Source organism: Vicugna pacos, chromosome 1, assembly GCF_048564905.1.
Source record: "Vicugna pacos chromosome 1, VicPac4, whole genome shotgun sequence".
Lineage (NCBI taxonomy): Eukaryota > Metazoa > Chordata > Mammalia > Artiodactyla > Camelidae > Vicugna > Vicugna pacos.
The window spans coordinates 21,004,594-21,020,351 of NC_132987.1; the positions used below are offsets into that span (position 1 = coordinate 21,004,594).

A 15,758-nucleotide genomic window follows, 5' to 3' on the forward strand; every position below is an offset into this window, starting at 1 on the left:
AGGGATGAATCTATTTATTAGAGTTGCTTACGGGACCAAACAACCAAATGTGCGACATGTGTACCTTATCTGGATTCTAATTCAAACAAACCAACTACTTTGGGAAAAACATCTTTGAGACAACTGGGGAAATCTGAATTTTAGATTTTATTTAGGAATTCCTATTAATTCTGCTAAGCAAAATAATTCATGATAGTTATATATTTTTTTCAGTGCCCTTTATCCATTAGATACATCTGAGGTATTTACAAGCACAATGATGTGATACCAGAATTTTCTTTAAAATATTCCAAATACCAATAAAAACGTAGCGCTGGAAAGTTTAAATAAAATAAGATTAACAATGCTGATAACTACTGAGGTTGGGAATTGGGTATGTGGGGGTTCATTCTATTATTTTCTCTATTTCCCAGTATATTAAAAGATTTCATACCAAAATGTTTTTAAAGAAGTCAACACATTCCCTTTTCAATACACAGACTTTCCATCTTAATTATTTCTGGTTTGAAAACAATTTCCCTCAAAAAGCTAAGAATTCAAGGCAGTGCTAGCTATTGGGAAATGCAAAATGTCTAATGAACTCTGGTAGTCATTTACCTGCAGCACAATTCAGGAAAATCATCCTTGAATCGAAGGCCAGTTCTCAGCGTGGTCATCATTTTCACCCTCACAGAACTGACATGTTTGGGTCCCATCAATTTCATCAAAGACATCAAACTGTTCAAGGCCTGTAAAGCATGTAGGCTTTAAAATAAAGCCTGGAAACAAGCTGGTGGGAGCAGATGAGCCCCAAAGACAAGTGCTTCCCACCCTAATCTCAGAGTAGCATCTACTCTCTGGCAACACAAGATCTAATAAATGGTAGTCAGTTCATTTTGCCCAACTGCTTACATAAGAATTACAGACTTGAAAAATACAAGTTGAATTCTGCTTTTTCCTTTAAAGTGATTTGTTATTTTGATCCTGGTAGTCCTCTTAAGCAGTAATTTTAAAACTTACTAAGAATATAATATCTATTGTTTAGTCTTCTTCATAACCACCCCAAACTGCTATGTAGCACATGTATTTCTGTCCTAATGGTGCTAAATTCAACATGTTCTAACTTAATAAAACAAAAATGTAACTGGTGACATACTCAGAAAACAATATACATATTTTATTGGTGTGGAACACAGAATCAGACTTTTATCAACAGCTCTAGATTTTAATGAAGGGGTAAAGAAACTCCAGTCAACCTTAACTACGTGCCAAAACATGCAAGCTCTTTATGGTCTAAAACGCTGGTTTTCTTAGATTTGAGGTTATTCTCTCACTTGAGATAATAGGAAAGATTTCATGTACATAGAAGTTGTTTGGGGGATTAAATTCACCAAAAAACCCAAGTATTTGTTGATGAAATCTTTAGAGACTAATACTGTATCCTATCTTTCTTGTTTCCTTAAGGTTCTTAAGAAAAGGGGAGTCAGACAGAAATAAAAGCTTCCATTTCCTGGAAGCTTTACTACAAATTTACTGACTACAGAGTGGAAAGCAGTAAAAATATAAATTTAATCAGTATTTAAAATTTTATCCCAGTTCTGAAGGAAGTGCTTTGTCTATACTGTCCGAGTGGGTCTAGGCTCTTGGCTTTGAAAAACCGCCACTGCTGCGCTGATCCGTATGGTAGCCCCTAACCAGCATGTGGCAACTGAGTGCTTGAAATGTGGGCAGTGTAAGTTAAACGTGTTCTAAATGTAAAATACACACCAGATGTCGAAGAAAGAATGCAAACATCACTGATCATTTTTATATCGATTACATGTTGAGATAATATTCGGGATGTATGCGGTTAAATAAATATATTATTTAAGTAAAAAAAAATTCTATCCCAATCGCCAAAAATTTCCAATGGTAACCAACTGTGACAGCAAACATAATGAAACTTCATTGTGCCAAATGCATTCAAACACAAACTGACAAATACTGAAGTTACTATACTTTCTGTAACCTACCATTCTTGGCATTCAAAAATACGATGGCCATGACCCACATCAGACCACTTTGGACCAATGAATTCAATAATGCAACTTCTTTTTGAGCTATCAAGGATTGCTGGTCTCTTTTTCCCACTGAGCTAAATGTTGTGGTGATGTGAGCCTAAAGCTATTGGGGCTACCAATCCAAGGGCATTTGAGCTAAGAGATTAATTCTGAGAACACTGTGTCCAAAATCAAGTTATGCCCAAAGCTATATTATTCTTATGCTTCTAGTTACAGAGACAACCAATTCCTCTAAGCCAGTCTGGGTGTGTTTTCTGTCCCTTATAAACAAAAGAACTATAAAAGATGTAATTCTTTTCAGACTCCTCCAAAGCTTATGCAAGTTGTTCAGGAATACAGAATATATCATATGTTTGATTATTTTTTATCTTTGAATGTTTGCAGCCAGAAGCAGAAGTCATGTCTCCTGCATATTCTATATGAATTTTATTCCGGCATTTTGCAACTGAATAATCACTACCTACCATTTTTTTATCTTCAATGCCAACACTGGAGCTCAGTAACTGCATATTAAAAAAGGCCAAAATGCCCAACAACTTGGGTTGCAAATAATCAGCCTAAGGGGAAAGAAAACCATTAAAAGTATTATATACAGATTTTATACAGATCAAATTTCATAAATTGACAATTTATTTAACATCATTTCTATTTTATCTAACTGTATTAGAATATTGGAAATAAACACTTTGTGAATTAAGTTTCTCCCAAAGTATGTATTTTGACATGTAATATTTCAAAAATTGGTGAAACTGATTTACAATCACCATGATAAAACATGATTAAACAGTACTGTATACAGTGACTAAATCATAAACTTTTGAAATCCAGAGTTGAGCTATGGTGCAATCCTCAGGATCTGCCTCATGTCTGGATCTAGAGTGGAGAGGATAACAGAAAAAGGAGAAGAGAACAGAAAAAGACAAGTGAACACCCTTGTCTAGAGCATTTAGAGCTACAGTGGGGGGAAAAAAAAGTACTTACTAAGAACAGGCAGTCTGCCAGAATGATAGTCTGAAACAGGGGTCAATAACCTGAGGTAACAGCAATAAAGAGATAAAAGCCATGTGCATCAACAATTACAGGTGAGGTATCACTGACCATGGTACTTTGGGTCTCCTGAAGTAGACAGGGTTAATTCTTTCTTGAAAGACGGTCCTAGAGGAGAGGGTATGGGCTTTAAGTAAGCCAAACCTGACTTTGGATCCCAATTTTGACACTTCCCAGCGTGTGATGCTGGATAAGTTATTTAGCTCCTCTGAGTCTATAAGATGGGAACAATGAAAGCATCAATTGCATAGAGTTGTTGTAGAGATTAAATAAGATAACATGCATTAAGCACTTACAATATTCAAGTGTTAAACTTGAGTTAATATTATAAACTGGGAATGTGAATCCTCTGCAAAGAATTATCCTCTTTTAAAATCTTTATATATAAGTAAGAAAAAAGAACCAAAAAAAGGTGAGGGGAAGGCTGGGGAGTAGTGATTAAAAGTATTTTCCAATTCCAGAAGAAAGTTGCGCTGTTTAACATTGAGACACCAGATTTAACTAACTCTCGTTTACACACACGGCTAGGTTGAGGGGGTGCAGGGTAGAATGGTGTGCACTAATACACAGTAGAGAAGAAGTTAGGTGTCCAACACAGTCTACAGATTAGATGCTGGGATAAACTTTTTTCTCTTGCCAAGCACAGGTAATCAGCTGTTTTTCCAAAGCCTAAAATTACATTTAATTTACAGACTTCTGATTTGGATTAATAAGCCACAATTCACTAATTGCATGGTTCTAGTCTATGCTTCTTAAATGAAAAGCAGAGATAGATGATACTCACATAATCTGTGTCAACATTCTAATTTTATAGCTCTTACATTTAGACGTAGTCCATTCATCGGCCACTCACCAAATATTTAGTACATCTGCCTAGAATACTGTGCCAGGGGCAGGAATGCAAGATAAGTGAAGTCACTCTCTCCCTACCAGCTTACATGGGAAACTGATATTAAGACACATAGACATTAAATTAGTAAATATGTAAATAAGGTAATAAGTGCCATAAAGAAATAAGTATAATCATACAATATAGAAGAACTGGGATGAGGGAATTTAGATGTGGTCATCAGGAAACTCCAAGATTTTAAAATGAGAAAGATCCAGTAGAATATTCCAAGTAAAAAGACTACCTAGTGCAAAGGCTGTGATGCAGGAAAAAACTTGACATGTTTAAGAAACACAAACAAAACAACGCTGAAACACAGGGAGAAAGGAAGGTAAGAGTTGCACAACATGAGGGTGGAAAGGTATGCAGATCTCTTATAGTCTTACAGATTTTAAGAGCAATGAAAATTGTAGAATTTAACCAAGGGAATGATATGAGTTTGTAAGAAGTTGTAAGAAGAGTACTTCAAATGCTGTATAAGTAATTGATTAAAGATGTAGGAAAAGGAAGAACAAAAGAGGAGAATAGTTAGGAGGCTTTTATAGTTGTCCTGGAGAAAGATGATGCTCACTTGTATGACAGAGAAATGGAAAGATATATTTGGGGGATAGACTTGAAAGGACTTTTTGATACTTAATTATAAAGGATGTAGGAAATGGAGGGCTCATGAATATCTCCCAGGTTTTGATTTTAGCAACTAGGTAGATATTCATACTGTTTCCTGAGAAGGTAAGACTACAGGAAAAGCAGGTTATGGAGGGAAAATAAAGATTTCTAAAGGACATGTAATGTTGGGACTTGTTTGAGATGCTTAAAGGACAGGCAAGTAGAGATGACACGGAGGAAGATGGACAGTCTCTGTTTGCCATCCTCTCTCAGCCTCAGATCCATTCTCTGCCCTTTTCTACCTTGTTACATGCCTAGGAGGCTAACCATATTTCATCACTCAAGATCCCTTTTCCTCTGTCTTTTGAATGAAATGTATTTCAATCTACACTTTAAAAGTAGTGAAGAAAAATTAAGTTTTACTCAGTGTAAAAAATAAAATCTAAAATCATTTGAAAATGCATATTTTCCAACACTAATAGGTATGCTGTGACCATGTAATTTAACTCATCAGCCTTTTCAAAAACAAAAAAATCCCAATTTAAAATTTAAATACATCTTTAGCATTTGGATAACACATAAAACACCTGTTTCTCCAATTTCATAATTAAACTACAAAGAAGGAGAAAAACAAAAAAACCCATACAACATATTCCTTACCATTAGCTCAGGTGATGTGATATCTCTCGGGCCCTGATATGGATCATCACTAGATGCAAATGAGGCAAGTATTGACAAACCATTGAAAACCTGCTGATAGTGTTCTCCAATACGCAGCAATAATTCATTATGCAATCCTTGGAAATCTTGTCTCAACAGGCTCCCCAGTTCAATTTCTGTTTCATTCTAACCCAAAGACACATTTAAACAAAAGAAAAAAGGTTTACTTTTTTCTCCATGCTGACACCTTGGAAATAAGTATACTGATTTTAATGTACTTATTAGTTAATCATGAGCTCTACATCAAGTGACAAGAATTACTAATGATATAAAAAAGGCATTGGAAAAGGATTCTAATCTTGTTCTCTTCTGGTAGGTCTACCATGGGCTGGCTAGAGGTAATGAAGAGAAGTGATCAGACTTCATTCTGAAATTAAACTTAAAAAAGGGAGTCAAGTTTTCTATAAAGTCTTAAAAGGTCATCTACTCATTATTCATGTAACCCCTGGGGGGAAATACAGCACAGTGACTTAGCACATAGTCTTTCTGGCCAGACTGCTGGTATTTAAATTCCACCTTTGTCACTTATTAGTCGTGCTGTGACTTGGACAAGTAACCTAATTTGACCTCTCTCTGCCTTAGTTTTTGCCTCTATAAAATGGAAAAATAATAGTACCTTTATCTCACTGGGTAACTGTGAGTAGTTACGCAGATAAAGTGATCCACAAAAACCATTTAGCAAAGTTTCTGACATGTAGTAAGCACTGGAATGGTATTATCATTTCACCTTTACAATACAGATTTTCTTTCTCAAAATGAATAAATATACTGAATATTCAAAAATTCGTGTGGAAAGAGATCTACTGCTGGCAAATCATGAAACACATGAAATAAATTAACATCAGAAAAAATAGTTCCTTTATACAGGCATATCTCACAAGTTCTCCTGTTCCTGTGTAGTCTATTATTCCTCAGATACTGTTCCTACTATGACACCAAAAAGAGATTTTGAAACTTTACATTTAAAAACTAGCAAGAAACTGGGCCAAATTATAATCAGAACTAAGTAACTAAACTCAATGCTAACAAATTACAGTACAGCTGAAGGATAATATCTCTTCCTATAGATACAATTACCTGCATGTTATTAGTCAATTTAGAGCTCCAATCAATTAATAAATTCTAAAATGAAATTAGCTGAGAATCTGATTCATGACTGGATGACTATCACATGCCATTAAGGTAAAATAATCAATGAACAAAATAAAATAATAATTCTATTTAATACTCTCCTCTTGGCCCAAGACAAAGCTTATTTACATAATTCCATTTGAACTTAAATTACCCTAGGATAGACTATAAATTACCCATTCTACTTCCTATAAGAATGTCACAACAGCTTTCCTATAATGCTAATTCAAACAAAAGACTGAAATATATACAAATATTCAATTACCTTTAGATAATGAAGGGCACGTTCTAATTCATCCTTGGAACAGGAACAGACCAAATGGGAAAAAATATACTTGAAGTTATTTATTAAAATTTCTCTACGATTGACATTTAATTGTTTTCCTAAAGTTCGAATGAGAGCGGAAGCTGCAGGGCTTGCTTTGGCAGCAAGGTCAGGTAGCAGAACTTGCAGTGTCCTCTGAAAAACAAAAACACCAATTAACAAAAAGTACACCTGTCCAGATGACAAAATATTCACATAAGCTATATGCAAAAATATTTTTAAATGCCACACAAATTTGGAGTTCACGTACGACATATTTGCATTCAGATTTACCACTTATCCATTCAACAGATATATACAGAGCATTTACTATGAGTCAGGCAGGTACTGCAGATATAGCAATGAAAAAAACAGATAAGGTCCCTGGTGGTACAGAATTTACATTGTAGACGGAGAGAGACAGACAATAAATAGCTAATGTATAGTAGTAAAGAAAATAATTCCTCATGAGTACGTGTTAAAACATACTCATGCTCTAAGGCAGAGGTTTCAAGCCTGAAATAGAGCTAATCAATATTTAGACAACAAGCAAAAGTAGCCATAAAAACAGTATTTTCAGTTTTTTAAATTAAAATTTGATGCTACAATATTAAAGAAAATCTTAACGTATCTGCCATCCCAATATGGCAAGAAATCTATTTTGATTTTGATCCTAATTCCTTTAAGATCTTGTTCATAAAATATATACAAAATTCCAAACATGAAACAGTTGGCCCTTCATTTATCCGTGGATCTAATGAAACAACTACTATATGTCAGTCAACTATACTAGGCACTGGAGATATGACAGTGAACAAGACTTGGGCCCTGCCCTCAGAGACACTTAAACCTTATTTCTGTTATGCCTTTCAACTTAATATTAATCCTGTAAGGCTTACAACATAACAAGGTAGTCTCTACAAAGTATAATTATTATGTTAAGGTACATAATATTCTATGACCTAAATATTAGACATTTATTTTCTTCCCAGGGTTTTATTTGCTACTTGGAAAATGTTGTAATAAACGTCTGTGCTTTGGGGCTTCCAGAGTGGATGAAAAGGCAAAAATAACTTTGTGGTCCTTAGTGTATGCTATCATATTTCCTTCCAGGATTTGTCCAATTTACAAGCAATTTAAGTGTGTTAAAATACAATAATACTGTAGGGGAAAATTCTGCATGAATCGTTATTATAATTTATTAACTAAGAATAATGATAAACTTTGCCTTTGGGAAAACTTATGAAGATCATCTACTTCATCCATCTTTTAAGGCTCAGCCCCACTAACAACTTTTCAAAGGCTTCCCAAACCCTCCATATTACAAACTGTCATCTGATTTCACAGGAGATCATCTATAGCACTAGTTTTTATACTATATTATTCCAATTCCTTAAGGATAGATATTATCATATTAGATTTTGCAATACCGATGGACCCAATCATAGCACTAAAGACGTGTGGCTCAGTAAACTGAATTAATTAACATTAATCGATCAGTATTAACCTTCCAGGATAGCTAACTATCTAGAGCAATGACTCAAATCAACATGAATTTAACTTTTATAACATTAGCAACGTTATCATATCAAAACTAAAAAAAAACAGGTAAATTTGAAAATCTACAGTCTGTATATTCCTCACTGTACTTGCCAGATTTTCTTTATTTTTTAAAATATTTTTATTGAAGTATAGTCAGTTTACAATGTTGTGTCCAGATTTTCTTTTTAAAATAATCTAGAATGGAATAAACATGAAACATTGAATTGAAAACTTCAATTAAGTCCATTATACTTTGCAACTTACAGTAAGGAAACGATTAAGATCAGGAAAGTCAAAAACATTGGCAATTTCAGACAAGGTATTTAAAGCCATTTCTCTCTGGTGAGCCACATCTTGCTTTCGCATCTCAGCATTCTGGCATGGAGTACTAGGAAGTGCTGTCATCTGACTGGAGTGGAGGGATTCTACCAAAAACTAGAGCAAATGATTTGTTAGTTTTCACACTAGGAAGAAATTTTAACTAATATGTTGCAAGTTAATGAAGGACGGTATGAGACAGTGTTCTAAACATACTATCTGAACTAGTTGATTTAAATTTTAAAACAACCTTAATGAGGTAGATTGTGTATAATCTCTCTTCTACAGATGAAGTAACTAGGCTTAGTTAAGAAAGTTGAATATCTTGCTAAGGATTACACCACTAACAGAGCCTGTATTTTAACATATTCTAACTTTTCAGCCACAAATTAAATCAATCTTTTAAAAAACAAAGTGCCTTACTCATAATATCAAGGTGTAATGGAAATTATCATTAAAAGAAAGACTAATAAAGAAAGGCATCTCTTAATAGATTAATAATAGAACATAAAAATTATAAGATAATTTCCCCCTCTCCTATTTATAACTTACATCTTCAGACCAAGATGCTAAAATACAAAAATGACAAGATTTAGGTTCTTTCCGATAAACAAAATACATCATTAAAAAAAAACCTATTTTAAAGCAAGAAAAGTAAAATATACATATATATTTTTTTAACTCATGCAAAGTAATGCTGTTTTTTACAGTCAAGGCCAATGCTGACTCTCACCTGACAGATGGGTTTCTTATACTGGCTGAAAAAGTTTTGCAGTTTAACACTTTTAGCTGCAACCAGAGCTCTAATTTCTGTGTATGCTGCTCCAGAGACAGATGCTGACTTGGATAATAAACAATGCAGTAAGTGCAAGAGTGCAAAAGGTACCAAATCTCCTTTGGCTGCCCTAAAGTTTTTAAAAAAAAAAAAAAGGTTATCATCATTGTCTCAAAAATAAATGGAAAACCACAAATAAATGCAGGCTGATAACACATTTCTTCTATAATATTACATCTTTCATGTCACCACGTCTAACACCAGACAAACAAAAAAGGAGAATGGACAAAATAAGTAAGGAAGTATACCAAAGCTGCCAAATATACCTTCCAATATCCCCTGTTGTAAGAATCAAAGTATCCTTCAACTCATTATTTCTTGAGATCTGAGCATGTGTATATGCTTCTTTCATTCTTAATACAAAAAGCTAGAACAATAAAATTAACTAGTTAGAGAAAATTTTAGAGCTAGGTTTATGAAAACACATGAAAATAACATTTAAAGTAAAAATTATCAACCTCTTTTATAAATCCATCTTCAGCATCCAAGGATTCCAAAATATGCTTGATATTTCCACTAAAAGCCACTCTCACATTCTTGTCTGGATCTTCCATTAAATTTAAAAAAGTTCCAAGAACTGTTTTTACATCTGTTTCATCTTCTCTAAAATCAAGGTGCTTACAAAGATGACACAGATTATCTATGAAAGCTAAAGGGCAAGAGCATATAATACCTAATTTAACATATTAAGTATAAAAGTTCTACTATAAAAATATTGTCAATAAATAATATACTACAAAGAATTCTAAGTTGCCTTATAAAGTCAGTAGTGCTTAAACTTGTAAAGCACACAGAATTGTGGAGGATTAAAACAGATACTTAAAAATTTAAATTTACTTTATACTTAATAAAAGTTATACATAATTTAAATCTAAAATAAATTCTAGAATTTTTTTAAGTTATAAAATGACTAGTCACTTAGGATTTTGCAGATCATTTTGTTACTGAGATAGGCTTAAAAGTGCGTTTCACTAATCTAAAGAGCTCTGAACTAAGGGCCATCTTAGTCTTACATTACTAGATTTAGGGAGTCCTAGAAAGCACCTAAACTATATTGTTTTGAAAACTTAAGAACAAGTTTTCACTTATTATCTAAACAAATGAAATCTTCCAAGTATCTATATTTCTCATGCTCCCAACAAATTCAAATACCATTACCACTGGAAAGTGGCCAAGAAGATACAACCTACACCTTTCAGTTGGGCAAAGCATCTAACTATTTAAAGTTCTGAAGGTCCAAAGTAGTGGCGGGGGACACATTAAGAAGGTCTCTGGGATCACTAAAGAGGACACAGGGTATTAAACCTCATGATACTGAACCAAACATAATGTATGCCTCCATTATGCTGTCAAACCACAAAAGCATTTAAGAAATCTAAAAGTTACTTCCCTTGTTAGTTCTGTGATACAGTCTAATACCAGACATCCCATTTATCAACACCTGAGCAATGAATCTACCAAGCAAGTCTAATTTTTAAGGCTTCAGGCTAATTTTATCACTGATTTTTTAAAAAGAGCTTAAATAGTTTTTAAAATATTAAATAAATCATAACAAATCACTCACCAAGTTTCACTGGACTAGGTATTTTTTTTTTTAGTAGGAAAAGGAATGGCTTGCAAACAGAAGCTTTTAGTCGAGAAGATGAACATTCATGTTGAGAAGTGACTTTTAGGCCCTTACAGAGGAGGTCAGTATGTCCATGTTCAGAGAAAGGTTCTATTAAAGAACTTGTCAAATAAAACATGCCATGAAGTGTACAGACAAGCTGACCAAGTATGGTGGCAAATTCTTTCTTGACAATGTCAGAGTCATCTTTGACTTTATCTCTGGGGGGAAAAAAAGATGTACTAAGTCTTCTTGCTTAGTTTTGTGGTCTAGATAGTCTTGCTTAATTTGGGGCAAAAGTACTGGTAAGACAAAGGACAGGAGGAAAAAATTTTTAATTCTAAAACTAAAACCAACATTTGCTCTATATACCCAGCAACAAACATAAATTTACATATATGATATCTAGTCAATCAAGTTATATAATCAAATTAAAATATTAATACATACATAAGAATTTTGGGAACTCTGTTACAAGAATTCTGCTGCTGTAATAAGATAAAAAATCCATTTATACAACTTGTCCGGATTACTTCATGGGAGCTCTGCAGGGCCCAGCTGTAAACTGCTGTTCTCCATTCAAGGTATATTCTTCTTGGAAACAGAGTTAGAAGAAATACACATCGTGACTGTGCCTGTGGTGCTGAAAAAATTAAGTGTATTAAACAAGGTTTCTAAGTGTTAATTTTATATATATATACTTATATATTTATTCTTTGTTGTGAAGTCAAGTAACATTTAAAACACATAGTATTTAATTGAAAGCTCCCTTTCCAAAAATACAGCATGTACAATGAAAAACATCTGTGCACAATCTTACTAAGTAATCTGGGAAATCCAACTGGAAAAAATCACACCCATTAGATACTAAAAAAATTTTTTTTTAAGATAATTATGTTTTTGGCATTCTCTTTTCTTAAGATAGCAAAAATTTTAAAGTCTGACAATGCCAAGTGCCGGTGAGAATGTGAAACAATAGGAACTCACATATTCTGCTAACAGGAATGTGAACTAGAATGAAATCTTTGAGAACAATGTGGCAGAACAGAGTTGAGGATGTACAAATCCTACAATGTATTACTTTTCACATGTCTAACTACTTTTTGAATTATTAAAAAATGTACCTTCTCTTGTAATTAATGAAAAAGTAGAAATGATTAAGTGTTAGAAGTCATATATAGAGACAAGTTAAAACAAAACACCATACATACAGAATTTTGTAATGACTTACAGTAGCTATCTGAAATCTTCTGGCTTAATGTTAAAAGATTGGTGGCAAATGTGGTCAACTTTAAAGAGTCATCATCAGAATGGGAATAAATCCATGGAAGTGAGAGCATTCCACATAAATCTTCCAGGATATGATCTTCAAATGAAGTTTTTACTACAGAAACACAGAACAGGTGCTTAATTATACCTTTTCCGTAATCATATTTACCTATGTCTTCTTTCAGAAAAAAAGATGTTCTACACATCAAGTGGAATTGTAGCAAACACTGAATAAACAGAGGTTAACACAGTGATGATGTTCTGAGGTCTATGAATTTGAGTAAAAGGATTAAATATAACTTTATAAAAATACACATTTATACATTTTTAGAAGGATCATAGCATTCTTCAGATTCTCAAACCAAAAATTTTAAAGTTATAATGTCTACTGATTAAAATGTAATAATCAATCAAAATATGATACAAATAAATTTGGAACTTATAAGTTACTGATGAGCTCAACAGAACTGAAACAAAAAACTTTAGGGTATTCCGAACATTTGTGCATTTATGCCTTTGGCAAAAGAGAAAAACTGTTTCTATACTGATTACCTTTAAAGGTTATTTTGATCTATTGCTTATTTGTACTCACCTTGAATATAAATCAAAGCATCATATATTTTCACCACTTTGTCAATAACTGCCTCCAGGTCAAGTTTTTGAATAGATTCTAACAAAGTTCTACAGCTCTTAATCACTTTTGTGTAAAAATCCAAAGACATCCAAGTTATCACTACTGAAGGTTTCTTCTTACATTTCTGTTGACAGTCCTTGAAATTATGGCTGCAGTTAATACATTTTTTAAGACACAGAATTAAAAATGAATTTTGTTATACTCAAAACCAGTATTATAGTAAGCCTAAAGAAATTGTGAGTATAAAACTAACCTATAATTTAAAATCAATTCAAAGTAAATGTACATGCATATCAATTAATACATCATTACTACTTTAGGTTTAATCTCTTTGTTAGTCTAAATTACTCTTAGGATTTGGTAATTAAAATTAATCTAGGATATTTAAATACGACAACATCAGGCTTTAAAATAATAGAAGATATGCCCCCGTAAACCCTTTCTCAGTAATAGGACAAAGGCAGACTTCAGCCTAATTAGCTATTCCTTCAAGTTATCTCAAATTCCAAGTTTAATGCAGTATGAACGAATACAGTTTCTTTATATTAGCTAATTAAGAGTGAGTCAGGAAATATAGAATAAATGATCATGTAAAAAAGTAACAGTGTTGGGCTATAACGTGACAATAAAAATAAGACTAAATCTTAAGAGAGGGTTCATATTTTACTTGTTTCTTTTGATAGAGTAATTAACTTATATTAAGAATACTAAACTAAAAAAAAAAAGAATACTAAACCGAAAATATACTTCTAACTAGTCCTAAATTCCTACTCTTATTATTGAAGGGCAAAGTTCTTTTGACTAAATGTTTGGCTAGAAAAGCACTTGCTGTTGAGTTGTATAAAAATGTGTTCTGCTGCTTTCTATTCATGTATGCCCGGGAAAGTTAGTTTAGGCTTCAGACAAAAAAAGAGCTTCAATTTCTAATTCGTAAGGTGGACATACCAGCATTTACTTCAAAGAACTGTTGTAAAGATTAAACAAGATATGTATAGTACTTAACACAGTATTTAGCATTTAGCAGGTGCTCAATAAAAAATTTCAATTTCACTGAAAAGTGTGTTCTAAGGTCACAAAAATAAAGTGAATAAAGAAGTCTCCTAAAACAGAAAACTCAAATTTATTACTCAGACCACATCCAGAAAATGTAAGTTATTTTACCAGTCCACGTTTTGATGAGAGCAATGAACAGTACACAGAGCAGCCAGCTGTAGGATGACAGCGATTCCTTCTAAAGTCTCAATAACAGGATTCTTCAGATTATTCAGTTCAAGGAAAATCTGAAGGGACTCAACTTTCTGTTTCAGTGCACTCCATAGCATGCTCTTGTTGTTCATATCCACATGTTTAGTTCTGAAATTAATTATAGCCACAGCACAAAGATGTTCATATTCAATATAAATTTGATTAAAATACGAAAAATCTTTAAAACAAAAGACAGCATGTGATGTCAACTACTGAAATTTAAAACAACTTTCACAGTTGGCTGAAATATAGGAATTCTCTGGCTACACTACAAAAAAAATAGTTTATTTGTTAACGTTTCTTAAATTGCTAATTGATGTACAGTCTTGGAGATTTTTCATGTATTAAAAAGTTAAATTAGCCAGGCAAGCAAAGACTTAAAAAGCCTTTTAAGTAACCATACATAGCCATGAAATCTTGTATAATAGAATAAACTACAAGAACTATTAAAGTATTCTAAGCATCCCTTTGACTACCTTTAGAAAGAACAAATGTTCTTTGTGTATTTAAGTCAAAGCACTTAACTAAAGATGATGCTTAAGTGAATAAAGTTTTATTAAATGGCTAAATACAAACTGAATGGTCATACTCCTCAGTCTGTTTTGGAGCCCTTTTGGAAGACTTTAGAGACGAGCTGAGTCGACGCCTTTTGGGTGATAGTCCATCACTATTACTGCTGAGATCTTCCTGTTGAATTTGGCACTGAGCCTCCTCAATGATTTCCATACTTTCCATCTTTAAGGCTGCATAAAGTGGGCCCAACAAATACTGAGAAAGCAAAAATAATTTCAAAAACTATTTCTTAGAAAATAAGTATATATTATTCATAGATAGCAAAAATGCATTAAGTATTAGTTATAAAATTTCTAGTAAGGGCAACTATTTTCAGAGTCTCATCAAGCAAAACAAAGACCTAAGTTAATCTATATTATTTCATGGTCTATATATAAACATATATAGAGTTCTCTATCTAGAACCATGAGGTCGAAGACAAATCTTTCTCTCTATAACTTGTTTTTCCCTTGACCAAAATGCCACAATGAAAAATTCTACAAGAGAATTTCTAACTTCTTTTATACTACAAATCTAGCAAGACTTAACAGATAAAATAAACTAAAATATTTAATCGATTTATTGCATTATTTATTTCATTCTACTGCCTGTGTCCCACAGTCCAAATAGAAAAAAAGGTATAATTTGGCATGACTAGTACTGTATACTCATAGGTTTTCTAAAATGGATTGATTATAACCTGTCAAAGAAAAATCTATGTGAGTGCTCAAAGTTTTTGCAGTTCAGTTGATAACTTCCCCTTAATTAATAATGCAACAAACATGCTTACACTGTACAAACTCTACTTTAAAACATTCTACTCCAATGGCAGTTCATTACCAATGTAGTGAATAAATTTTTCTGAAATAAAATTAAAAACTCATAATAGAAAGCCAAAGTAGATCATGAAAATCATCCTATTCTGAATGTACATTATTATTAAAGATATTCTATTTTCTCATTATTACTCTTGTAATATATGGATACACTTAAATTAAGAACAAAATACATGCTTAACAAG

General features: G+C 32.8%; 1 protein-coding gene across 1 annotated transcript in view; it reads right to left on the reverse strand.

The window, feature by feature from the left end:
- ATR (ATR checkpoint kinase) overlaps positions 1-15,758 on the reverse strand; it is an 83,398-nt gene that overhangs the window by 56,189 nt on the left and 11,451 nt on the right. Inside the window, exons 5-18 of the mRNA XM_006202771.4 lie at positions 14,775-14,953; positions 14,102-14,293; positions 12,899-13,089; positions 12,269-12,421; positions 11,488-11,680; positions 10,996-11,258; positions 9,890-10,080; positions 9,698-9,798; positions 9,330-9,501; positions 8,543-8,713; positions 6,698-6,892; positions 5,242-5,427; positions 2,504-2,596; positions 598-728 (exon numbers count right to left, since the gene is read on the reverse strand). Coding sequence (XP_006202833.2) covers positions 598-728; positions 2,504-2,596; positions 5,242-5,427; positions 6,698-6,892; positions 8,543-8,713; positions 9,330-9,501; positions 9,698-9,798; positions 9,890-10,080; positions 10,996-11,258; positions 11,488-11,680; positions 12,269-12,421; positions 12,899-13,089; positions 14,102-14,293; positions 14,775-14,953 — 2,411 coding nt within the window. The remainder of the gene's footprint in view (positions 1-597; positions 729-2,503; positions 2,597-5,241; positions 5,428-6,697; positions 6,893-8,542; positions 8,714-9,329; positions 9,502-9,697; positions 9,799-9,889; positions 10,081-10,995; positions 11,259-11,487; positions 11,681-12,268; positions 12,422-12,898; positions 13,090-14,101; positions 14,294-14,774; positions 14,954-15,758) is intronic.